The 27,623-nt window shown below is 38.4% G+C and overlaps 1 protein-coding gene across 1 annotated transcript in view; it reads left to right on the top strand.

Annotated features, from left to right (window-relative positions):
* The window catches only part of ALMS1 (ALMS1 centrosome and basal body associated protein), a 199,904-nt gene that overhangs the window by 92,225 nt on the left and 80,056 nt on the right, over nucleotides 1-27,623 (top strand). Inside the window, exons 11-13 of the mRNA XM_090281447.1 lie at nucleotides 264-4,571; nucleotides 5,631-5,764; nucleotides 17,452-19,289. Of these exons, the coding sequence (XP_090137573.1) occupies nucleotides 264-4,571; nucleotides 5,631-5,764; nucleotides 17,452-19,289 (6,280 nt within the window). The remainder of the gene's footprint in view (nucleotides 1-263; nucleotides 4,572-5,630; nucleotides 5,765-17,451; nucleotides 19,290-27,623) is intronic.

Here is a 27,623-nt window from a genome sequence, read left to right as displayed (position 1 = left end):
GCTATTTTTAATCTTTTGTTCTGTATTTTAATATTTAAATTATTTACACATTAGAGTGCTGCTTTAAATAGCTTTGTAATAAATATCTTTTGAGTGTAAATATTTATGTCCTTTGATGATTATTTCTGTAGGATTTCTTTCTAAAAGAATGTAAAGTCCCAAGGAAGGGATTGCTTGTTTTCTTTTAGTGAATAAAAGATATATTTTTTAATTCAAAAAATACATACTTTAATCAGTATTATCAAATTTCTTATTTTTTTTAGCAGATATTTCTGAAGAAGGCATAACTGAAATTACCCAACCCAACTTGAAAGCAAACATCAGTACCACTTCTGGAGATTCAGATATTGGATCTTATGTATACTTGACCCCTGAGAACTTGACTCAGTTGGCTGTAAGATCTTCTGTGGAAAATATTATTGGTCTACATACTGACAGTCTCAACAGACAGATACTGTCAGATGGTCATGTAACTGAAGAGACACTAAAAGTTTTAGCTATTCCTGAACTAGCTGACCAGAAGACTAGGATATCAACACTACCCTCTAGTTCGTACTCACTAAGAGAGAAGACCAGTATTTTCTACCCACAGGCCATAAGAGATAGTCATCTAACTGAAGAGGCTTTAAGAGTTTCAGCTGTTCCTGCACCTGCTGACCAGAAGATCGGCCCATCTACAGTCCCTCCAAGTTCCTACTTACTTGGAGAGAAGCATGGTATCTTCTACCAACAGACATTGCCAAGTAGTGATCAAACTGAAGAGGCTCCAAAAGGTTTAGCTGTTCTTGGTCCTGCTGACCAGAAGAGTGAGAAGACAACAGTACCTTCTAGTTCCTTTTCACATAGAGAGAAACACATTGTTTTCTCCCAGCAACAGCTGCCAGTCAGTCATCTAACTGTTCAGGCTCTGAAAGTTTCAGCCACTCCTGGAACAGCTGATCAAGCGACTGTGATACCAGCAGTATCCTCTGCTTTATACTCACATGCAGAGAAGCCCCATATTTTCTATCGACAGACATTGCCAGAAAGTCATCTAACCGAACAGGCTCTGAAAGTGTCAGCTGCTCCTGGATCCACTGAGCAGAAACCAGGGTTACCATCAGTGTCCTCTACTTCTTACTCACATAGAGAGAAGCCCAGTCTTTTCTACCAGCAAGAGTTGCCAGAGAGTCATCTACCTGAACAGGCTCTGAAAGTTTCACCTCCTCCTGGACTAGCTGACCAGAGGAGTTGGATACCAGCAGTAACCTCTACTTCTTACTCACATGGAGAGAAACCCCATATTTTCTATCAACAGACATTGCCAGAAAGTCATCTAACCGAACAGGCTCTGAAAGTGTCAGCTGGCCTTGGACCAACTCAACAAAAGACTGGGATACCAGTAATACCCCCTACTTACCACTCAAATAGAGGGAATGCCAGTTCTTTTTATCAGCAGGAGTTGCCACAAAGTCATCTAACTGAACAAGCTCAGAGAATTTCATCTCTTCCTGAATCAGCTGACCAGAACACTGGGCTACAAACAGTACCCTCTAGTGCCTACTCACATAGAGAGAAACCCATTATTTCTTACCAGCAGGAGTTTCCAGATAGTCATCTAACTGAAGAGGCTCTAAAAGTTTCATCTGTTCTGGGACCATCTGAACAGAACACTGGGATACCATCAGAATCCTCTGGGCCCTATTCATTTGAAGAGAAGCCCAGTTTTTTTTATCAGCAGGCATTACCAGACAGTCATCTGACTAAAGAGTTTCTGAAAGTTTCATCGGTTCCTGGACCAGGTGACCAGAAGACTGGTGCTCTAACAGTACCCTCTAGTTCCAACTCACGTAGAGAAAAGCCCAGTATTTTCTACCAGCAGGAGTTGCCAGACAGTCATTTAACTGAACAGGCTCAGAAAGTTTCAGCTGTTCCTGAACCAGCTGAGCAGAAGAGTGGGATGCCAACAGTGACCCCTGCTTCTTACTATTATAAAGAGAAGCCCTTTATGTTCAATCCACAGGGCTTGCCAGACAGTCATCTACCAGAAGAGGCTCTGAAAGTTATTGCTGTTCCCGGACCAGTTGACCAGAAGACTGGGATACCAATGATAGCCTCTATTTCCTATCCACACAGAGAGAAGCATATTTTTATCTCACCACAGTCCTTGCCAGACAGTCACCTACTTGAAGAGGCTTCTGGACCAGCTGACCAGAAGGCTGGGTTGCCATCAGAACCTTCTAGTTCCTACTTGTATAGAGAAAAGCCCATTATTTTCTACCCACAGGTCTTGATAGAGAGTCATTTACCTGAAGAGGCTCTGAAAGTTTCAACTGTTCCTGGATCATCTGACCAGAAGACTGGGTTACCATCAGAACCTTCTAGTTCCTACTCACATAGAGAAAAGTCCAGTATTTTTTACCAGCAAGAGTTGCCAGGTAGTCATCTAACTGAAGAGCCTCTGAAATTTTCAGGTGTTCCTGGAACAGCTGACCAGAAGACTGGGGTAGCTACAATACCATCTAGTCCCTATTCATATAGAGAGAAGCCCATCATTTCTTACCAGCAAGATCTTACTCAAGAGGCTTTAAAAGTTTTAGGGGTTTCCAGAACAGCTGATCAGAAAACTGAGATACCAGTAGTAACCTCTACTTCTTACGCTCATGAAGAGAAGCCCATCATTTCTCATCAGCAAGAGTTGCCAGATCATAACAAAGAAGCTTTAAAAGTTTTAGCAGTTCCTGGACCAGTTGACCAGAAGACTGGTATACGAATTATGCCCTCTTCTTATTCACACAGAGAGGGCCCCATCTCTTCTTACCAGAAGGAGTTGCCAGGTATTACTGAAAACACTTTGGAAGTTTCAGCTGTTGCTGGTCCAACTGACCAGAAGACTGGAATACAGATAATCCCCTCAGGTTCCTACTCATATAGAGAGAAGGCCAGTATTTTTTACCAGCACAAATTGCCAGATACTACTGAAGAAGCTTTAAATGTTTTTGCTTTTCCTGGACCAGCTGACCAGAAGACTGAGATAGCAGCAGGACCTTCCAGTTCTTACTCCCTTAAAGAGAAACTCAAGATTTCAGCTGCAATTTCATCGGATGACCAGAAGACTGAGTTATCAACAGCTCCCTCTGTTTCCTATTCACATAGAGAGAAGCCTAAGAATTTAACTGTGATTGGACCAGATGACCAGAAGACTTCATTACTGACAGTTTTTCATAATTCTTATTCTCAGAGAGTAAAGCCCAGTATTTTCTTTAAACAACATCATAGTGAAGATAGTATGAAGCTTTCATCTGTGCCTGAATCAACTGACATGAATTCTGAGATACCAATACCTCTCCCTAGTTCCTCTTCAAACAGAGAGAAATCTAATATTGTGTATCTACAGGAATTGCCAGAGAAACAGCTAAGTGAAGATGTATCGAAGGTATCAATTCCTGAACCAGATGACCAGAAAACTGTGTTACCAAAAGCTCTTCCTAGTTTTTTTTCACACAGAGAAAAACCAAATGTAGTCTCTCAACAGGATTTGCCAGATAGACATCTAACTGAAGATGCCCTGAAGTTCTCAAGTGGTCTTGGGCAAGCTGATCAGATTAGTGGGTTATCAATAGTTCATCCCAGTACTTATTCACATAGTGAGAAGCACCAACTTGTTTCTGACAATGTCCAAAAACTAATAGATAATTTGGATTCTCCTAACTCTAGTATTATCTCAAACAATATGCCTTTAAATTCTCAAGCTGATGGTAGACTTGTAGCAAATAAACCAGAACCTTCAGGTTTTGAAGAGATTGGCTCTGAGGAATTCCAGTATACAGATAATAGTTCTAAAACTCTTAAACAGATTCAGACACTTTTAATGGAGGCAGAAAATATAGCACTGAAACGATGCAATTTTCCTGCTCCCCTTGTACCTTTCAGAGATGTTAGTGATATTTCATTTATTCAATCTAAGAAGGTTGTTTGCTTCAAAGAACCCCCTACTACTGATGAATCCAGTGTTGATTTGCCTTCGAGACAGCCATTCACAGAGGAGAACCCAAGCAACAAGTACTTGCAGAAGAATATTAGCACACAGACGAATCTGAAATGCCAGAGATGCATTGAAAACTGGGAGTTTATTAGTTCAGCTACAGTTAGAAGTCCTATACAGGAAGCAGAAAGCAAAGCTGGAATGGCAATAGATGAAACCCTTAGGCAATATAAAGCAACCAGATCTGTAATGAGATCTGAACCTGAAGGATGTAGTGGAACACTTGGGAATAAAATTCTTACCCCTATGATGACTATCATAAAAAGTGATTCAGGTAGTGATGCAAGTTCCTGCTCATGGGACAGTAATTCTTATGAGTCAGTTTCTGACGTTCTTCTAGACTTATTTCCATATGCTTCACCAAAGACAAGTATGACAGATAGCAGAGAGGAAGACGGTGTGTCAGAGAGTGATGATGGGGATGGTAGTAGTGTAGATTCATTGGCTGCACACGTGAAAAACCTTCTGAAATGTGAATCCTCATTGAATCATGCTCAACAAATACTCAGAAAGGCAGAGGAAGAGGAATATCGGGTACGGGCACGAGGTAGGAACTGATAATTTGTTATAAAGGCAGGTGAAGCTTATAAACATTGTAGTTTAATAATTTATTTAAAGTTAAGAGTTTGGCATCCTAAATTTATTTTCTTGTAGAACTCTTAGAATGATTATATTTTCTACTGGCAGTCCAGAATAAGCCCGTTTAAACAATAATGTAGCTAAATCACAATATTAATAATAATAATAATGCTAGTCTTGAGTTTAGGGTCTTAGGAAAAGTAAGTTCTGATGTCTGAAGGAGGGTAAAGAGATAGCTTGAGTGTTCCTAAAGCTCTTATGTTTCTCTAATCCTTGCATTATAGTACCCTTGTTTTGGAGGCAGAAAAATACAAACACAGTTTGCTCTGCTCTAAATTACTCAATCAAAACTACATATACACCTTATCCCCTTTTCTATAAAATTCTTGGAGCAGATTTTAGGTTGACATTGGAAAAAACCTAATCAAGGTATTTTACACTAAAACTTGGATTAGAGGCTTAAAAAAGAATATTAAACCTTTTAATCTCTAATAGTAGAATTCCATTAAAAATATTTAGGACAGTGTGGGGAATATATTTTAAAGGGTGACTTATAAGCAGTCCAGGCCTACCTGGGAATCTTTTCGCTGAGATTAATTTCCTAAACTATTCCTTTTATCACTTATACATATTTTGATTCTCAAAAAAAAAAAAAGGAAAACTCCCAAGCTTCATTTATTTTAAAATATCAGCTCTTGTGCCAGTGGCAGTAACTGTAGCAGGAGCTAATGGGGGAGACAAAGGGACTGTCCTGATTAGAAGGAAGATTATGATAAAAATGATATACCATATTTAAAGGAGCTTCTTTGGAGAAAAATCTGTGGAGTATCATTTTAAAAAATCAAGACTTTTCAATGAAATGATCTCAGTAATTATTAATAGTTTGTCATGTAATTTAGAGCACACACTTGAAAAGCACATGGTAGACATTTAAATTAGATATAATGATGATCTGTACTCTTAAAATCACTGACAGATTATGACTTTTGCATTGTATGATCTCAAGTGTTTTATGCTTTCTTTACAGCCTGGAATCTGAAGTTTAATATGGCTCATGAGTGTGGCCACTCCATTTCAGAATTAAATGAAAATGACAGGAGAAAAGTAGAAGAGATCAAAGCAAAGTTGTTTGGTCATGAGAAAACAATGGACTTGTCCAAGGTATAAAAAAAATCTAGACATGAAAAGAGAAAATGTAAAAGAAAGGGTAGTAGAATTTGTACTTCTTACCTTGGCTTTCATTGTTCTAGCTGAGTCACTGATAGTATTTGGCTTAAAGTGTTAGGAATCTTAATTCTTCAAAAATTAAGATTAAGGATTAGATTCTGTAGGTTTTGATTAATTCCAAATTCATCTATTTAAAAAAATTAACCTCCTTTGGTTTCTATACCCATTTTATTGAGAGTTTTAAATCATGAATGGGTGTTATATCTTGCCAGATGCTTTTTCTTTAAACAACAACAAGTTTGTTTATTCATTTTTTAGAGATAAGGGGAGGGAGGGAGAAAAAGAGAAACATTGATAGGTTGTCTCTCATATGCTCCATGACTGGGGACTGAACCTGCAACCCAGGCATGTGCCCTGACTGGGAATTGAACCAGTGACCTTTCCCTTTGCAGGCTGATGTCCAACCAGCTGAGCCACACTGGTCAGGGCCAGATGCTTTTGCTGTATGTATTGATATGGTCATATGACTTTTATCTTTCTTTTTTAAACTTTTTAAAATTTATTGTTTTTTCTATTACAGTTGTCCCACTTTTCCCCCCATTGATCTCTCCCCACCCTGCCCACCCCTTATCCCACAGTCAATCCCCGCCCCATTGTCCATGTCCATGTGTCATTCATACTACTTCCTTGATATCCTTCATTTTGTTAATGTGGTATATCATGCTGGTTGATTTGCAGATGTTTAACCATCTTTGCATCCCTAAAATGAATTGCACTTGATTTTTTAAATGTATCATTGTATTTAATTTGCTCACATTTTGTTGGGCATTTTTACATCTATCTTCATCACAGATTTTGGCCTGTAATTTTCTATTTTTTGTTGTCCTTACCTGGTTTTGGTATCGGTAATGTTGGCATTGTAAAATGATTTAGAAAGCATTTCCTCCTCTTCATTTTTTTGGAAGAGTTTGAGAAGGATAAATATTTAATCTTTGAATGCTTATTAGAATTCACCAGTGGAACCATCTGTCCCTGGACTTTTGGTTTGGAGATGTTTTCATTACTGTTTCAGTTTCCTTACAAGTAATCAGTCTGTTAACAGTTTCTGTTTCTTCAAGACTGTGTTTCTTTATTTCTTCATATTTGGGAAAGTTGTATGATTCCAAGAATTTGTTCATTCTAAGTTGTCCAATTTGATGGTAGTATTCTTTTATGATCATCCTCCCTCCAGTTGTCCACCCCACCTTAGTCCATGCCCATTGGTTGTGCATATAGTTCTTCTCAACATCTTCCTGTCTACTCCACTTCCTCCTACTATGCTTCTTAATTCCTGTACCATCTCCCTCCCTTTCCCCCTTTCCTCCTCCCCCCAGTATGTTCCCCATACCTATAATTCTTTTCACACTCTCGTTGCCTACTTAGTTTGCCTTTGTTTCGGTTCCCTAGCTTCTGATGTTGGTTTTTTTGGTACAGTTTTCATTTTAATGTTCATAGTTTTGATCCTCTTTCTTCTAAACAAGTCCCTTTAACATCTCATATAACACTGGTTTGGATCTGATGAACTTCTTCGGTTTTACTTGGTCCTGGAAGCTCTTTCTCTGCCCTTCTATTCTGAATGACAGCTTCTCTGGATAGAATAATCGTAGTTGTAGGTTTTTGCTTTTCATTACTTTGAATATTTCTTGCCAGTCCCTTCTTGCCTGCAGAGTTTCTTTTGAAAAATCAGATGATGCTCTTACTGGGACCCCTTTGTATGTAATTCTCTTCTCTCTTGCTGCTTTTAAGATTCTCTATCTTTAATTTATGACATTTTGATTATAATGTATCTTGGTATGGTTATCCCTGGGTCCAGTTTTTTTGGAACTCTCTGTGCTTCCTGGACCTGTAAGTCTATTTCCTTCCCCAAGTTAGGGAAGTTCTGCTTCGTTATTTTTTCACATAATTTTTCAGTTTCTAGTTCTTCTTTACCTTCTGGCAGCCCTGTGATTCAGATGTTGGCCCGCTTATAGCTGTCCGATAAGTTTCTGAGCCTCTCCTCATTTTCCTCACTTCTCGTTTCCTCTTTCTGCACTGGTTGACTGTTTATTCCTTCCCTATGTTCCGGTTTGTTGATTTGATCCCTGATTTTCTTGCCCTCACCACTAGTTTTGAGTGTGTTTTTGTTTATTTCAGCAGGACTAGCCTTCATTCCTTCCCCATCTTGTTTAAGATCTGCTGTTAGGTCTGTAAGCATTTTTATAAACAAAGTTCTGAACTGTGCCTCAGAAAGATTTCCTATCTGCTGCTTCGTTAGATTAGATATTTGCTGGCTGGTCAGCTGCATCACCAGGATCTCTATTCATGATCTGTGCCATCCTGACCGTTTTGTGTTTACCTTTGCTTCCTGGGCGGGGCTGTCACACCTCCTATGCTATAGGGAGCAGAGCTCCATGCACTCATCACAACCAGGCGACCCTTCTCACCATGCTGTGGCGTTTTTGCCATCTGGCCATCACCATCGCCACTGCTGCCACCACCACCACCAGCACAGCTTAACCTCTCTGCCCTGGCTTCACCCCGCCCACTCGTCCAGATGAGCACCAAATCTTTATAACTTAACAAGTTGGGCTTCCATTTATTTTCTGGAACTTCTGGTTCATTCTGGTTTTGCGGTATTTGTATTCCTTTTTAGTTGTGGAGGGAGACGGAGCGTGTCAGTCTAGGCCTCCATCTTGGCTGGAAGCCTCCTGTGTCTCTTTTTTTGTTTTAATTGAGCATTTTATGTTTACAATTTCTCATTTTCTAGCATATCAGTTCTAAATATGTAACGTGTTTTAGTGGTTGCACTAGAGTTTGTAACATACTTATACTTATAATGAAATCAATTTCTAATAATTCTGTACCACTTCACAGGTAGTGTTAGTACCTTTCAATAAAATAATTCTGATTCTTCCCTCCCTCCCCTTTTGTCATTCCTGTCATTCATTTCACACACATGCACACATACATAGCAATATTTCAAACTTTTTTGTTAGATCAATTCAGGATAAGAAAAAAAGTTTTTTGTTTTTTTTTTAACCTTCAGTTACTCCTTCTTCGATGCTTTCTTTCTTTATGTAGAGCTGAGTTTTTGACCTATATTTTTCTCTGTAAAGTTATTCTGTTTACATTTGTTGCATGGCACAGGTCTACTGGCCTAAATGCTCTCAATTTTTGTTTGAGAATGTCTTATTTTTTTCTTTCAGGCTGAAGGGTAATTTCATAGGGTATAGAATTCTAAGTTGGGGTTGTCTTTTTTTTCCCCCTTTCAGCACTTTAAATACTTCACTCTTTTCTCTTCTTGCTTGCATGGTTTCTGTGGAGAAGTTGGATCTCATTCTTTATTTCTCTGTAGATAAGGCATTTTGTCCTTCTGGCTGCTTTCAGAGCTTTTTTCTTTATCTTTGATTGTCTTTACTTTGATAATGTTATGTCTAGATGTAGTTTTTCTGTTCTTCTTGAGGGGTGGGGGGTCATTTATCCAGTTGGTGTTCTTTGAAATACTGGAATCTGTATTTTTGTGTCTGACATTAATTGGGGGGGAATTCTTAGTTATTGTTTTTTTAAACAGTTCTTCTGTTTCTTCTCTTTTTAGTATTTATGTTGCTAATATATTAACCTCTTCTGTAGTTGTCCTACTGTCCTTTGATGTCCTGGTCTGGCTTTAAAATTTTCTTCTCTTTGATTTTCAGTTTTAGATGTTTCTATTGAGAAATCCTGAAGCTCAAGATCCTTGCCTTGGCCATATCCAGTCAATGAACCTATCAAAGGCATTCTTCATGTCTGTTCCAAATGTTTTTGATCTTTAGCATTTCTTTTTCATTCTTTCTTAGGATTTTTATCTCCCTGCTTATATTGTTTGTGTTCTTGCATGTTGTTCACTTTATCCATTAGAGCCCTTAGCATATTAGTCGTAGTTATTATAAATTCTTTGTCTGGTAATTCCAACATTTCTGCCATATCTGGTTTTATGCTTGCTCTGTCTCTTAATATAGTTGTTTTGCTTTATAGTATGCTATGTTTTGGAGCCTGTAGCTGGTGTATTAAATTAATATGCTGATTATGACCTCTTGAATGTTCAGGCACAAGCCACTCACAGAAGGTAGGTGGGTAGTTTTCTCAGCATCTGGGCTCTCACTTTGGGAAAGTGAAATCCCAGAGTAGTTTTGATTGAAGGTGTAATTTTAATACATTCACACAAAGGAAGTAAAGTCATGAGATTTATTACTTACAAATTCCAGAAGACTGGGGGTTGGGGTCCGTTAAGTTGAGGGAAGGACAGTCCTCCTGTCCAGGTCAGAAGCAAGAGCTAGAGAGCAGGTTAAGACTTACTACTTACAATATGGTTGAGGTGGAGGTCACTGATTTTTCACAGGCTCAACTCTTAAGTGGTTATTTAAAAGGTGCCCTGGAAAAAACAAAGAGGGAATTTCTGGCAGGAATCCTAAACTCAGGTCCTTATCTAACTGTCCATACTCTGAACAATGTGATCAGGGTTGTCATACTGTAAAATGCCTAGGCAGCAACTCAGAATAGCTTTTTTTCTCATCACAGTTGACCCTGTGATGCCTAGACATTAGTCTTTAGGGAACATCAAGGGCACTGTCTGGATGGTGGAGATATTAACAGCCACTGGCAGGGTTTTTGTCACCTAGCATATGAAACATTTGAGTAAAGCAAAAATGCCAGTCTAGAACACCAGTAGATAAATGGAAGTTTGAAGGCCTCTTTGTAACCATCCTCCTATTTGTTGGGGTGCAGCCAAGAAAATAAATCAAGGCCCATGGATAAGGTTAAGGTAGGTATTTGATTAAAAAGTTGGGTGAGATTATGGAATACTGGTACCTGTTGGGCCATCTTTTGTAAGTTTATTTTGTCCAGAATTATTAATATACATGCAGCGGGTGGTATACTGATAGTGCACGTATCTCTTTCCTTGACCAATAAGTAATCTAAAGCTAAATGGTTATCCGAAATCATCTGCACTAAAGAATCATGTTTTTGTTGACCTTAGGCTGTGCTTTGGAGTAACTGCCTAATACATTCAGCCAATATAGTTGACAGGTTGGTGTTTGCCTTAATAATTTGTTCTTATGTGCCTGTTGTGATGGTGTGTAACCCAATTCCTGTAAAAAATAGTAGCAGACCTACTCTCAATGTAATCGGTATGTGTACCACATGCTCTTGATTTCATAGGCAGGAAAAGAGATGGATTGAGGGTCCTGTTTAGTGATTTGTATAAGGGTGGTCCCAGGGAAACTAAATAAAGTACTTTGGTATGAACATACAGGACTCCTCTGGGCCAGCAAAGAGGTTGAGGGGAAGAGAAGTGCACATATGGAGAACCACAAATATGTAATGGACCGCGAGGGCACTAGACGCATAGTGGTCACTAACTCCTCGGGGAAGCTGATGTCATTTGGGGTTCCCCATGACTGACTGGGCTGCGAAACTCAATGCTTTGGGGATTGTGCTCCTTGGGACACAGTGTAGATCATGTTCTTCCTTGTCGTGGGTGCCTGGGAAGATACAGAGAATTATAAAGGGCATGTGGGGCTCCTGCCAAATGCCACATACTATATGAAAGTGTACTGCATTGAAGCCGGTTAAGCACCAAAGAGTACCTGGGCAAGCTACAGGGTTGAATGGGGTGCCTTCTGTTAGGCAAATGAGGGCAGTGTTAAAAAATCAGCCAGGGCCCTGACCAGTGTGGCTCAGTTGGTTGGGCATTGAAATGTTGGTGGTTCCATTCCTAGTCAGGCCACATGCCTGGGTTGCTGGCCAGGTTCCCAGTTGGGGGCCTGCGAGAGGCAACCAATTGATGTATTTTTCACACATCAATGTTTCTCTCCCTCTCTTTCTTCCTCCCTTCCCCTCTCTCTAAAAATAAGTAAATAAAATCTTTTTAAAAAGAAATTTAAAAAAATAAATACCTTTATAAAAAAATCAGCCAGGTAGGCCAAATAGCTTGGGAAAAAGTTCTTGTTAAGCTTGCTAATGTGCCTGGTAATTATAGCAGCTGCCCAAAAAGAGCTCTGGTTTCTGCCCATTGTATAAAAATATTAGACGCACTATAATTACTGAAAGTCAGCCCTTAACACAAGGTTTGAAGAGAAAGAAAAGAACTATTAATAATTCTGGGCTACTGGAAGGCTTGAATGGGAGGATTGTAGAACCTTGAGTGGTGACAGTGGGAAATGGTCTCCTCAGTGGTGTAGGCAGGTGACACTGTAGCTGTGATCCTGGACAGGGTGTGTGGAGGGGATGCTGTGGTGATGGTAGCACCTACAGCCTGGTAGGGGTCCTCCCAACAGAAATTAACTCTTTGAGTGCCATCCGTAATTGCTAAAATTCATGTGAGAAATGCCAGGCTATTTTGCTGAGAAATGCAGAGTTTATGAAAAATGTCTATAAAAGCATTATTATTCATAATAATTTGCTGAAAATTTCACTACATATAGTAAATACACTCTTTTGTAAGCAGTGTTCTTTGACGCAATTTAGCAAAAAAATTCACTGCATTAAAATTATTATAACAATTATTTTAGAAAAAAATAAATTTTTTCCTTCAATATGGCTTTTAAAGTATAATATATGGCATAATATAAAACCTATGATTATAATTTGAAAAAACACATAGCAACATGGATAACAAGCAAGAAGTATGCCAAATATTGCATAAATTTTTGAAAAAAAGAAAACTTCATAACATACAAAAAAATGAACACAAACGGCATTTACACTAAAGACATATATCAATAGATATCAACAGTGAAAAACCGTTTATAAACAAAAATGAAATGCAAAAAAATACAATAATAGTAAAATGTTTATATAATAAGGTCCTCCACTCTATAACATATCCATATTCAGGTTCCTATCTCTCCATATGAGGTGGTCAATTGTCTCAAGGACTCTCCACGTTTCCGTTGCGAGAGCAATAAACCTACTCTGCTGAGACACCGGAAAAAATGCTAACACTATACCATGAAGCAATGAAAATGTCCATTAGCAAAAGCTTCCTTATCATGCACACTGCATAGAGTTTCAGCGATTATTGCAAAGATAAATGAAATTAAAAGACCATTAAAAATGTAAGTAAAAATTATAACAGAATTAATATATCAGTATTTGAACAAGCATAAAAATTTGAAATTTGAATCAACATGAGGAAAAGTTATATCAATATATAACCTGAGCTACAAAAAAGGAGAACAAAACATAAAATACAAATTATCCCATTGTTATTTACATTTATAGCCATCAAAAAAAGAGTCGCTCTGGGCGACACTGGCACTTTTGGGAAAATTTGTCAGCATCACTCACAGCGACGTTGGCACTCACAGGGTTAAATTCACTAACTCCCAGCAGGATGCATAATGTGGACCAATCTAATAGGTTCAGTGAGGGCAAGCAAGTAAACTATTTAAAGGGGGCCCCATAAAATTATGAGTCTGGACACGTATCTTGGTCTTCTAAAGCTCAAAGGTGCAGTGGAGAACAGCCTAGCAGTCATAGTACCACCTTACACTTGAGCAGCAAGCATTGTAGTAAGCAAAATATTGTGTTCTTCATTTCTGACTGGTTTTTTTTTACGGTTTCTCTGTCCTTTTTATGTTTAGTCTCTTTATTGAGCTACTCACTTAGCTTATCCATTCTTCCCCTCAGTTTCTTGAGCATCCTTATAACTATTCTTTTTTAACTCTGTACTGGTATATTGTCTGCCTCCATTTCATTTAGTTCTTTTTGGAGATTTCTCCTGTTCTTTTATTTGGGGCATGTTTTTTTTTCTCCCCATTTTGGCTGCTTCTCTGTATTTGTTTTTTTGTGTTAGGTAGATCCACTATGTCTCCCACTCTTGGTATGGTGGCCTTAGGTAGTAGGTGTCCTGTGGGTCTCAGTAATGCAGTCTCTGATCACCTGAGCTTGGTGCTCCATAAATGTTTTCTTGTATCGATTATATGAGCCCTCTTGTTGTAGTTGAGTCTTGATTGCTGTTGGCCCATTCATGGTGAGATTGATCCTCTGGCTGACTGTGAGATTTGAGACACACATACCCCTCAGCCACAGTGTACAAGTGGCTGTGCAGGAGCTGACCCCATGAGGCAGAATTTACCCCTGCAGGGCCTGTTGCCTGCCACCAGGGTGTATTGGTTTTGAGGCCTTATGGGGGGGCAGGTCAATGTCATAAGTTGCCTGGGACCAGCCCTGGGCTACGTGTTCAGAGCTACAAAGTGATCCACAGTTTTTGACTGCCTCTGCTGGGCCTGTGTGTGCATGGGAGATGCCAAGCTGCATACCAAGGCACTGAAAGAGACTATGGTAGTATGCAAGTTCTTTGAGGTAGGTTCTCAGTGAGGCACCAGGTAGGGGCGAGTAGTAGTCACCAGGTTGATATGGATTCAAAGTAAGTGCCAGTGCTAAGTATGAGGCCACTCGGCAAAAATCCCAAGTCAGTGTGGATCTGTTTGAATCTGCCTGGACCTCCTGGAGAGCCTTCCAAGAAAGTCTGCACTGTGGGCCCAGGCTGATTGCAGCCAGCTGACTCTTCCGCAGGGTAGGGCAGGGCCACGGGGAGGTGGGATGGTGTGAGGGAGGGACTCAGTACAAGGACTTCGGCAGATGTTTATTCAGCCCTCTCTGTAAAGCCACACAACCCGGTCTCTCCCTGTGTGACTCCAGTCTGCTCTGAGCCGCCTTCCCTCCACTGACAGACGTAACCCTTGCTGATTTTCACAGCTCTTCTTTTGTGCTTTGATCCTTCAGGCTGAGGAGCCTGGCACACATTTGAGACCCCTTGATCCTTGTGGGGGGGATCTTTGTGCCTGAGATATCCCTCTGGATCCTCAACCACCACCTGTGGGTGCAGGAACAGCCATATTCGAGTCTCCGCCCTTCCTACCAATCTCAATGTGGCTTCTTCTATAAATCCTTGGTTATAAGACTTCTGTTGGTCTAGTCTTCAGTTGGTTATTCTGGTTGATTGTTCTAATTAAGTTGTAATTCAGGTTTGGTTCTAGGAGGAGGTGAATGTAACTTCTGCCTACTCTACCACAGTCTTACATCTTCTCTGAAGTGTTTGTTTTGTCCAGTGGTGTTTAATTAATTTATTGTCTTTTAAAGAAATTCAACATTTTATTTTGAAGTAAATGTAGATTCACAGTCATTAGTAAATACACGGATAGATCATTTTTACCCTTTACTCGGTTTCTACCAACGGTAATATCTTGCAAATCTGTAATAACGTATTATAACCAGGACATTGGCACTGATATAGTCAGGATACTTAACATTCACATCAGCAGAAGTGTCCTTTATGTTGCTCTGTAATAACTACATCCACTTATCTCTAGCTCCTTACCCCTTTCTTAATCTCTGGCAGTCATTAATCTCGTCTCTACTTTTATAATTTTGTCATTTCAAGAATGTCATATAAATGAAATTTTACATTATGTGACCTTTTGGTATTGGTATTTTTTACTTAGCATAATTCTCTGGAGAATATTTAAGTTGTTGGGTGTATTGATAGTTTGTTTCTTTTTATCGCTGTGTAGTGTTCTATGGTATAGATGTACCAGTTTAAGTATTCACCTATTGAATGACATCTTGTTTTTTTCCCAATTTTTGGCTATTACTAATAAAGCTGCTGTAAACATGTGCAGGGTTTTGTTGAACGTAAATATTTCTGTAGAATAAATGCCCAGGAGTGCTATTGCTGAGTCATATGGCAGTTATAATGTTTAGTTTCTTGAGAAACTGCCACAACACTTTTTAGGTTGATTGTACCATTTTACATTCCCACCAGTAATGTGTAAATGATTCCATTACTCCACAGCCTCACCTGCATTTCATATTGTCACTTTAATTTTAACCATTCTGATAGGTTTATAGTCATATTTCAATGTGCTTTTAGTTTGCATTTTCCTTTTTTCTTTTTAATTTATTGACCAGAAAGAGGGGGGCAGGGATTTGGTTGATTGTTTTATGTGCCCTGAATGCATATTGAACCCAGAACCTTGATATAGCAGGACAACACTAACCAACTGAGCTATCCAGCCATGGCTGCATTTTCTTAATGATTAATTATGCTGAATATCTTTTCATGCCATTATTGCCCATCTCTGTCCTTGTTAGTGAAGTGTATATGGTTTTCCTGTCCATTTTTCTGATTGAATTGCCTTTTTTTTTTGAGAGAGAGAGTTCTTTGTATATGTTAGATACAGTCATTTACTGGATATGAGATTTGCAAATATTTTCTTCCAGTTGGTATTTGGGTGAGAGGGCCACCTCATTGCTGAATAAAAATGGAAGTCTGTTCCTCCTGTGTGGTCTCTAGTGACGCCACAGGGAGGGAAATAAGTCCTGGGCTCCTTCATGGCCTATTCTCACTTAGACTTTACTGGAATGGGTGTGGGTGAGGCCACATTTTTTTCTATATGGTGTGACTGAAACACATCAGTTTTTGTTTAAAAATTTTCTGTCTTGCTAAACTTCACCTTTATTGGTTTTTTAGCTAATGAAAATAGGTTTTTGTTAGAGCTTTTGTTTGTGCCCTTTGTTTTTGGGTTGCTCGCCTTTTCAGATCCAAATCTGGGATATATGAGGTAAAAAAGAAAACCCAGGGATCTCACTACAGTGTCCTTCTTCAGGTCCCAAGGTCCCTAGCCAGTCTGCCTTCTTCTCTACATCTTCCAGATTCTTCTTAAGTTTGTTTTATGTATAATGTACAGGGTTTTTAGTTGGACTTAGCAGGTAGAAGAGGGCAGTGGAAGTGACAGCATATTTTAAAATATTTTTATATAAAATCAAGTAGGGCTACATCATCAAATATATAGAATGCCAAGTTACAACTTTACAGGTAAAACACAGAAATCACAAAGAAATTTATGGTAGCATTGGGCACTGATCTTAAACCTCAGGAGAAGGAAGTACTAGTTCTTATTCTAAGTGGTAAAATATTAGGGTGTAGGCTAAGCTTCTGTAACAAGAAACCCAAAAATACAATAGCTCAAATAAGGTAGAATTTTATTTTTCATTTATTTGATAGTGTTTTTTTTGTTTTGTTTTTTTTCTTTACATGATAGTTTAGGGTAGGAACAGAAGCAAACTCCGTGAGTTTATCCAAGGACCCAAGCTGGGTGGGCAGCTGAGTCATCATTTAACATGGCTTCCAAGGTTGTTCTAGACATCACCTATTTCAGTTAGCAATAATAATGGTGATAGTACTGATGGTGGTAGTACATGGGCCAGGGAGGTCTAGAACTTAATTTTTTAAGGACAGGAAGCAAAATTTATACCTAACTGCTTTTGTTCATATCCCATTGACCTAAACCTAGTCATAGGATCACACCTACCTTCAAAAGAAACTGGAAATGTCTGCAGCTTGGTGGCCGTGGGACCAGAAAATGTTGGGGTACGGGATCGTGCTTATTAAAAGAAAAAAGATGATAATACCGGGAGACAACAGTAGTCTTTGCTTTTGTTACTTCAGTGAAAATTTTTCACAAGAAACTTTTTTCATCTTGGTTATTATGGGCCATTTTATTCTATAGTTAACTTTCTTATTCTTATGTTCTTACCTGTCTTATTGTAAAACAGCAACAAAGTGGTTTTTGTATAACTATTAGTACTACTTCAAGTAAAATCTTATTTATATTTTCTAGGGTTTACAGTGTCCACGGGAAATAGGATGCAAGCCAGAAGCTGTACGTAGTCATATTATTATTGAGAGCCATGAAAAAGGATGTTTCAGGACTCTCACTGCTAACCAACCACAGCTGGACAGCCATCCTTGTCTCTTCAGATCAGCTGAACCCTTAGAAATTATCAGAGGACAACAAAGCCCATTATCATGGAGAACCAGGCATATCAACTTTTCTAAATCACTAGACCAGAGCAAACCCCACTTCAAAGTTTGGAATCCCTTGCAGTTACAAAGTCATTCCTCATTTCAAAACTTTACAGGTGATGACTTCAAAATAGGCAAGGGTTTTTGCATGCCATTTCATGAAAAGATGGATCCTTGGCTCTCAGAATTAGTAGACCCTGATTGTGTGCCGCCTGAAGAAATGGGTTGTCCTTCTTCATCACAAGTGCTGCCCCCAGAATCCATGAAAAAGTTTACTACCTCCATCACTTTTTCATCTCACCGACATTCTAAATGCTTTTCAGATTCCTCTGTTCTTAAGGTTGGTGTTACTGGAGATAGCCAGTATACTGGAGCATCAGTAGGGGTACTTAATTCTCATTTCATTGAAGAGCAAAGTCCTCTTAGAGATATAAAACAGAAAACCTCTTCCCCTTCATCATTTAAAATCATTAGTCATTCACCAGATAAAGCTGTGACTATTTTAACAGAAAGTAGTAGGCAAGGCCAAAAGTTATCTGTTGAACATTCTCATCAAGAAGAGAAACTCTTAGAAAAATCAGATTTTAAAGGCAATAAATCTGAGCCCAGTATCAGTACAAATTGTAGCAAACTCAGAGAAGTTCATTTTTCTGATAACCATACTCTCATTAGCATGGGCAGATCAAATTCCACACTAGGGGTAAAAGAGAAGAATGTAACTATAACTCCAAATCCTCCTTCACACATGTTTCTTGAACAACAAGAACTCCTTGAACAAAGCAAAGCCCCACATGCAGATCACTGTGTAAGAGAACACCATTCTCCTCCTCAACATCAGCATTATGTAGCTCCAAACCTTCCTTGTCACATTTTTCTTGAAAAACGAGAACTCTCTGAACAAAACAAAACCCCACATGTAGACCATCAGATGACGGAATACCACTCTCCCCTTCCTCAAGGTCAGCATTATATAGCTTCAGATCGTCCTTCTTCCATTTTTCTTGAGCAACGTCAGCTCTTACAACAAAGCAAAGCCCCAGATACAGATCATCATGTTAAAAAACAATATTCCCCTCTTCCTCAAGATCTGGATTGTGTAGTAGAAAACAGTGATCAACATGAACCTAAATCACACATATCTAATACAGATGTTGAAACTAAGGTCAATAATGTGGTCTCCCAATCAGTCCCAAATCAACATATATTAGTAACATCTCCATCTACTCCACCTTCAAATAGAAAAGCACTTTCTTGTGTCCGCATAACTATTTCTCCCAAGACTCCTTCCAAGTTGGATAGTGAAACCTTAGATAAAAGATTTCTTTCATTGGATCCTGCTTCTAAAACAAGGATGAATAGTGAACTTAACTCTGACCAACAAACTATATCTTCAAGATCATTGGAACCAACCTCCAAATTACTAACTAGTAAACCTGTAGCATATGATCAAGAATCTCTAGGTTTTCTAGGACCTAAATCTTCACCGGACTTTCAAGTCAAACAGTCTCTTCCAAATAGTAGTACTATTATTCAGGACTTGAAAACCATACCTTTTCAGAAGAGCCAGCCAATAACGTCAAGGCAGACACAAGTGAACTTTTCAGATTTGGAAGAATATTCCAGACCAGAAGGGACTTCAGTATCTGCAGATCGGTGAGTCTCATTATCATGACAAACAAGCTGATGGAATTTGTCATAAAGGGTTTTAAGCACGTAAGCAAATATAAGTTTCTGGGGGAAAAGCAATATGATTCTCTCAGGAGAGATTGTTTCTGACTAATCTGCTAGAAGTCTTTTGAGGGGTAAATACCAAAGTAAGAAAGAATACCTGAAAGTAATGTGCTCATACTTCCAAAGGGCTTTTCACGAGACTTGGCTTCAATTATTTAAGATATTGAATTACTCTGAGAAGAATCTTTGATCATGCAGTGGTACAAGTTACCAATTCCTTGTTCATTGTGTTGGAGACATGCTGAAGACCAGGCTTTGTGAGAGGGTGCGTGCACATGATCACTCTCCTGCACATTGTCTCTCTCCTTTCTCTCTCTTTTTGTTTCCATTTCATGATTTCCCTCAAACATTTAGTATTAACAGTGTCAAAAGGTAACTTTATAGTGGAGAATTCTGGCAGACATTACTTTGACACTTAGTTAAAATAACCAATGCATAATGTGCTCATTCATGTGATGCCCTACTTTACAACGTATTGTAGTAAAGGAAACCCAGTTCACTGATAAATGCATTAGATTTATATTATTTAGCCTAATTTTAAGACTCATTAAAATTTTAAGATTCAGTTTTACATTAGTCTTCTACAAGAAACTCCTTTCTGTTACAGCTAAACAGAACTACCCTATGCATTTAATGTTTCCATCTTATAGTTGACAAGCCAGCATGTCATAATGGAGAGCACTGGCATTGGAAAGGAGGAAGGGAAAAAATGTTTTTCAGCATCATGAGGTAGTCTTGGCAGTGAGAGACTTAAGCATATTATCTCATTTAATACTCATGATAACCTTGTGGGGTAGATGGTCATGTCCGTATTAACCCTCTGGGAAACGAGACATGGACATTGCTACTTTGTCAGCAAACAGCATTGTCTCAAATAATGATGTTCATAAGCAGCAGGTGGGGCATTCAAATGCAGTATGTTTAATCAAAGCAAGAGTTTGTTCACCACATGATACTGTCTCTCCAAATCTTGAACTGTACTTTCAGCTCTTCTACCAACTATCTTCTTGGACAAGTTGTTTAATATCTTTGTCACCCATATGTGGATGATGGTGGAAGGGAAAGGGTTTGTAACCTGAAAATTCCCTTTAGCTCTAAAAGTTAATGAATGAGATTTGAAATGGGGCAAAACAAACAAACGGGGTGAATCTGTGTTTCAATATTATAAATAGGAAGGTGCTGTAGAAATCAGTATTGATAATTTTTTTGAAAAATGTTTAGAAATTAAAAGATTGACAAATTTATATATAATACTTAAACTCATCAAAGTGATAAAATGATTGTTTATTGAAGCTGAGTTTCTTGAATGAGAAGAAAATAACAGATAATTACAAATATGAACTATTGATAATGCCCTTTGTTCAGAATGTACTAAGTCCCAGGCATTGTAGTGGTTGCCTATATCACTTTTTTTAATTCATTAGATTTAAAAAGCCTAATAGTTAAAGAAATGAACTGTTTTACCCAACATCACATGGCCATTAAGTGTCAAGAGGCAGCATTTCAACCTAAGTGTGCCGGACTCCGCAGCCTATAAATAATCCAAACTGCATGTACAGTCATGCAGCACATAACATTTTAGATCAGTGATGGATGGCATACATGACAGTGGTCCTATAAGAGTATAATGGAGCTGAAAAATTCTTGTTGCCTAATGACATCCATGACTCCAAAGGATTTGCCCAAGATGAGGAGGTTGCAAAAATCAACGTTGTGGTTGAAATGACAGCCGTAACCTGGGTGTGGGTGAGGTTGACATTGAGGAATTCCCAGAGGTGGTTCCTGAAGAATTGACTAATGTGGTGTTGTTAGAACTGGAACAGGAGTGAATAGCTGAAGAAGAGGGAAGAGAAAATAAAGCTGCAGAACAAGAGGAATCCCTAAGAAAATTTACAGTGAAGGATTTAGCAGAAGCTTTTGCAGACCTCAAGCTCCTTAAAGATTTTTGAAAACATGGACCTCATCACTGAAAGGTTTTAATTAATAGAGAAGAGTATTCATGGTGCATTATCTGCTTATAAGCAAATCTATGATAGGAAAAAATAAAGAAAACCACCATGGACACATTTCTGAAAAGAGTGCCACCTCCTCAGGAAACCCTCAGGCAAGTCTTTCAGGAGGTAATCCAGAAGACATTTATTATCATAGGAGATGCCTCTTATTTCCCCCAAAGACCTTCCAGTAGGACACAGTGTAGATTTGGAAGACAGTTATACTGATGATTCTGACCCTTTGTAGGCCTAGGCTAATGTGTATGTTTGTGTCTTAGTTTTTAACCAAAAAAATTTAAAAATAAAAAATATTTTAAAATATATAAACAGAAAAAGGTTTTAGAATAAGGATATGAAGAAAACATTTTTGTACAACTATACAATGTGTTTTTTAAGCTGTGCTATTACAAAAGAACCAAAATTTTAAAAATAGTTACAGTAAGCCAAGGTTAATTTATTATTGAAGAAAGAGAAGTTTTTAAAATAAATTTAGTGTAGTTTAAATATACAGTATGTATAAAGTCTACAGTAGTGTACAGTAATATTCAAGGACTTCACATTCACCACTTGTTCGTTCCCTGACTCACTCAGAGCAAGTTCCAGTCCTGCAAGCTCCATCCATGGTAATTGCCCTATACAGGCATACCATTTTAAATCTTTTATACCATATTTTTACTGTACCTTTTCTATATTTAGATATGTTTAGACATACAAATACTTAGCATTGTGTTACAGTTGCCCACAGTATTTAATACAGTAACATACTGTGTAGACTTATAGCCCAGGAAGAACAGGCTATATACCAAAGAGTGTAAGTGTGTAGTAGGCTATACCACCTGAGTTTGTGTAAGTGTACTCTATGATATGCTCACAACGACAAAATCGCCTAAGGATGCATTTCTCAGAATGTACTATCATCATTATGCAAGGCCTGATTTTGTGTGCGTGTATGCATAAAATGTGCACGTATTAAATATTTTTAAACTTGTTAATTTTGAGACAATTTTCAACCTAAAGAGGAGTTGCAAAAAAATAGTTTATTTCCTGTACTATCTATTGATATGTGACTTCTGTAAGGCAATGCCAATATGAAAGCTAAGTTTCCCTCAAATGAGCAAAGCAGGTAAGAGTGCAAGAGAGGGTGCCCAAGACGAAAGCCACTGTCTTTTTGTAACCTAATCTTGGAAATGAATCTCACCTCTTCTGCCACATTCTTTTTGGTAGAAATGAATCACTATTTCCAGCCTGCCCTGAAGGGTTAGGAATTACACAGGGGTATGAATACCAGGAAGCAGTAATCATTGGGGGATATCTTAGAGGTTGCCAGTATTCCCTTTACAAAAGTTTCCCCTTATGTTAACATCTTACCATAACATTATAACCATAAAACATATACCAAAACTAAGAAATTTTCCTTCATATAAAATTATAGCTAAGGTATAGATTGATTTAATTTTACCTGGTTTTTCAACAAATGAACCTTCTCTGTTTTCAGATTCAATCTAAGATCCCACCTTGCATTTTAGTTATCATATCTTCTTAGTCTCCTCCAATCTGTGGCAGTTTTTCAGTCTTTTCTTGTTTTTCATGACCTTGCCACTTTGAAGAAAATTGATTAGTTATTTTGGAGAAAGTATTTTCATCTGGCTGTTTGATGTTGTCTCAAGATTAGATGGAGTCTAGGCATTTTTTTTAATTGGGAGAGAGAGAGAGAAAGAGAAACATCTAATTTTTTGTTCCAAACTGAGCAACCCAGCCAGGGCCAGGGCTAGGCATTTTTAATGAATCTCATCTCAGAGCACATTATGTTGATATGCATTACGGGTAATGTTAACCATGATCACTTGTCTGAAGTGGTGTGTGCCAAGATTCTCCACTGTTGTACATATATAATTCCCACAAGACATATTACTGTTGCTTGTTTATTCCATTATATGTGAAATATAGAATATATACCCTGGCTGGTTTGGCTCAGTGGATTGAGCGTCGGCCTGCGAGCTAAGTGTCGCTGGTTCGATCTTCCAGTCAGGGCACATCAGAGAAGGAAAACTCTGATTCCAAAAAACCTCCGCTGCCTTGCGGCATACCTCTTCAGGGGAAAGGCTAAGGGAGTAAACCCCGACAGAAAATCCGGAGCCGGAGTCCCTAAGGCGGTTTGACGTTGTAGTCAACACCGGCAACTCCTGCGGCGCACCTGAAGCCAAGCTGTATTGACTCCGTCTTTCCCTTGGACCCTTCAGCTGCGAAGAGAGGGGGGGTCTGCTGCATGGGCAACAGCAGACCTCCATATCACCCTGCCCAGGCTCTGTAGCTTCAGCTCCACTGGAGAGGACACTCCAGCGTCATCGCAAGATGTCGATTCAACACGGGAGGAGACAGATACCGTGTCACTCCCGAGTCGGACTGCACAACCATTCTCGGCGGTGCAGATAGACTCTTAAGAAGCTACACCATCGTCTCTCGAGACGGACGGCTGCCGATACGATACTATATATATATATATATATATATATATAAAGGTGTGTGTATGTAAGTGAGCATATATTCATGTATATGCAACACATCATTAAGTGCTCTTTATTATTCTCTGCAGTTCTGTATTTTGTTGCATCATTTTACTTCAGCCAAAAAATATTTTATTTTGGTATTTCCTGAGGTCTGCTGGGGATTAGTTCCCTTTTATTTATTTAAATTTTATTTTAAAAATTGATTGTAATTTTCTGTTGAGATCCTTTATCTTTTTATCTATTATTCCCCATTGTTTGCTTTCTTCATAATAATTTTTAATGTTGTCAAATCCTTTAAGATTTTATTTATTTACTTTCAGAGAAAGGGGAAGACAGGGAGAGAAACAGCAATCTTTTGCCTCTCATACACCCTCAAATGGGGACCTGGCCTGCAATCCAGGCATCTGCCCAGATCAGGAATTGGAACCAGTGATCTTTTGGTTTGCAGGCTGGCACTCAATCCATTGAGCCACACCAACCAGGAAATCTCTCAATATATTAATAATCATTTTTAAGTCCTTCTGTGCTAACTCCAGTATCTGAATTTCCTGTGAATCAATTGTTTTGTCTTTTTCTCTCAGTTTTTACTTTATCCTGCTTCATAAAATTTTTTTTTTAATTTTATTTTATTTATTTTTTTAATTTTTTTATTTTGGTTTTTCAATTACAGTTGTCCCCTTTTCCCCCAATTTCTCTCCCCCACCCAACCCACCCCCTCTCCCACAATCATATCCCTCCCCGTTGTCCATGTCCATGAGTCTTTCATACAGGCTCTTTAATTAATCCCTTCCCTTACTTATCCCCCTTCTCTCCCCCTCCCCTCCCCCCTATTGACTGCTATTCTGCTCTTTGTTCTATTTAGTTCCTTTGTTTGTGTTGTTCTTTAGTTTCCTGTATTAGGTGATATCATATGGTATTTTTCTTTCTTTGCTCGGCTAATTTCACTAAGCATAATTCTCTCTAGTTCCATCCATGTTGTTGCAAATGGCAGGAGTTCCTTCTTTCTTTCTGCTGCATAGTATTCCATTGTGTAAATGTACCACAGTTTTTTGATCCACTCATCTACAGATGGGCACTTAGGTTGTTTCCAGCACTTAGCTATTGTAAACAGTGCTGCAGTGAACATAGGAGTGCATAAGTTCTTTTGAACTGGTGTTTCAAGATTCTTCGGGTATAATCCTAGTAGTGGAGTCATTGGTTCAAAAGGCAGTTCCATTTTTAATCTTTTGAGGTAATTCCATACTGTTCTCCATAGTGGCTGCACCAGTCTGCATTCCCACCAACAGTGCAGTAGGGTTCCCGTTTCTCCACATCCTCGCCAGCACTTGTTGTTTGTTGATTTGTTGATGATGGCCATTCTGACTGGTGTAAAATGGTATCTCATTGTGGTTTTTATTTGCATCTCCCTGATGGCTAATGATGTTGAGCATTTTTTCATGTGTCTATGGACCTTCTGTATGTCCTCTTCGGAGAAGTGTTTGTTCAGGTCCCTTGCCCATTTTTTAATTGGGTTGTTTGTTTTCTTGATGTTGAGTCGTATAAGCTCTTTATATATTTTGGAAATCAGTCCCCTGTCTGTGATGTCATTGGCAAATATGTTTTCCCATATGGTTGGTTTCCTTTTCATCTTGCTGATGTTTTCTTTTGCTGAGCAGAAACTCTTCAGTTTGATGTAATCCCATTTATTTATTTTTTCCTTTATTTCTCTTGCTTTAGGAGATGTATCCGTGAAGAGATTGTTACGTGAGATATCTGATATTTTCTTGCCTATGTTTTCCTCTAGGACTTTTATGGTGTCATGGCTTACATTTAAGTCTTTGATCCATCTTGAGTTTATTCTCGTGTGTGGTGTAAGTTGGTGGTCTAGTTTCATTTTTTTGCAGGTCCCTATCCAGTTCTCCCAGCACCATTTGTTAAAGAGGCTCTTCTCACTCCATTTTATGTTCCTTCCTCCTTTATCAAAGATTAGTTGACCATAGAGGCCTGGGTTTATTTCTGGACTCTCTATTCTGTTCCACTGATCTATATGTCTGTTCTTATGCCAGTACCAGACTGTTTTGATCACAGTGGCTTTGTAGTATTGTTTGATGTCTGGTATCGTGATTCCTCCTGCTGTGTTCTTCTGTCTCAAGATTGCTTTTGCTATTCGGGGTCTTTTTTGGTTCCATATGAATTTATGGAGTATTTGTTCTAGGTCTGTGAAATATGTCATTGGTATTTTAATAGGGATTGCATTGAATCTGTAAATTGCTTTGGGTAGTATGGCCATTTTGATGATGTTGATTCTTCCCATCCAAGAACATGGTATTTGCTTCCATTTATTTGTTTCTTCCTTAATTTCTTTCTTCAATGTTATGTAATTTTCAGAGTACAGGTCTTTTATCTCTTTGGTTAAGTTTACTCCTAGGTACTTTATTTTTCTTGTTGCTATTATAGTAAATGGTATTTTCTTTTTTGTCTCTGTCTCTGCTATTTTATTGTTGGTGTACAGAAATGCCTTAGATTTCTGTATATTTATTTTGTACCCTGCGATTTTGCCAAATTCACTTATTATATTGAGTAGTCTTTTAGTGGAGTTTATAGGATTTTCTAGGTATACTATCATGTCATCTGCATATAATGAAAGTTTCACTTCCTCTTTCCCAATTTGGATGCCTTTTATTTCTTTTTCTTGTCTGATTGCTGTGACTAGGACTTCCAACACTATGTTGAAAAGGAGTGGAGAGAGTGGACAACCTTGTCTAGTTCCTGAGTTCAGGGGGAATGCTTTCAGTTTTTGTCCATTGAGTATGATGTTGGCCTCAGGCTTCTCATATATAGCCTTAATTATGTTAAGGTATGCTCCCTCTATTCCCATTTTGCTGAGTGTTTTCGTCATAAATGGGTGTTGTACTTTATCAAATGCCTTTTCTGCATCTATTGATATGATCATGTGATTTTTGTCTTTCATTTTGTTTAGGTGATGTATTATATTTATTGATTTGCGAATATTAAACCATCCTTGCATCCCTGGAATGAAGCCCACTTGATCATGATGTATGATCTTTTTGATGTATTGCTGGATCCTGTTTGCCAATATTTTATTGAGGATTTTAGCATCTATGTTCATCAGTGATTTTGGCCTGTAGTTTTCTTTCTTTGTTGTGTCTTGACCTGGTTTGGGGATTAGGATAATACTGGCTTCATAGAAAGAGTTTGGGATTTTCCCCTCTTCTTGGATTTTTTGGAACAGTTTGAGGAGGATAGGAGTTAGTTCTTCCCTGAATGTTTTGTAGAATTCGCCTGTGAAGCCATCCGGTCCAGGGCTTTTGTGTGCTGGGAGATTTTGGATTACTGTTTCAATTTCCTTTTTTGTTATTGGTTTGTTGAGACTTTCCACTTCTTCTTGATTTAGTTTTGGAAGGTTGTATGTTTCTAGAAATTTGTCCATTTCTTCTAGATTGCCAAATTTCTTGTCATACAGTTGTCTGAAGTAATTTCTAACTATCATTTGTATTTCTGAGGTATCAGTCGTGATTTCTCCTCTTTCATTTCTGATTTTGTTTATTTGTGTCTTTTCTCTTTTTTTCTTGATTAGACTGGCTAGAGGCTTGTCGATTTTGTTGATTTTTTCGAAGAACCAGCTCCTAGTTTTGTTGATCTTTTGGATTGTTTGTTTAGTCTCTATGTCATTTAGTTCTGCTCTGATCTTGATGATTTCATTCCTTCTTCTTGCCCTAGGCTTTGTTTGTTGTTGTTGTTCTAGTTCTTGTAGCATT

The sequence above is a fragment of the Furipterus horrens genome, unplaced genomic scaffold, assembly GCF_987537825.1.
Source record: "Furipterus horrens unplaced genomic scaffold, mFurHor1.1.pri manual_scaffold_6, whole genome shotgun sequence".
NCBI classification, from domain to species: Eukaryota; Metazoa; Chordata; class Mammalia; order Chiroptera; family Furipteridae; genus Furipterus; species Furipterus horrens.
Note: the sequence above shows the minus strand (reverse complement) of the source record. Positions and strands in the feature narration are given on the sequence as shown.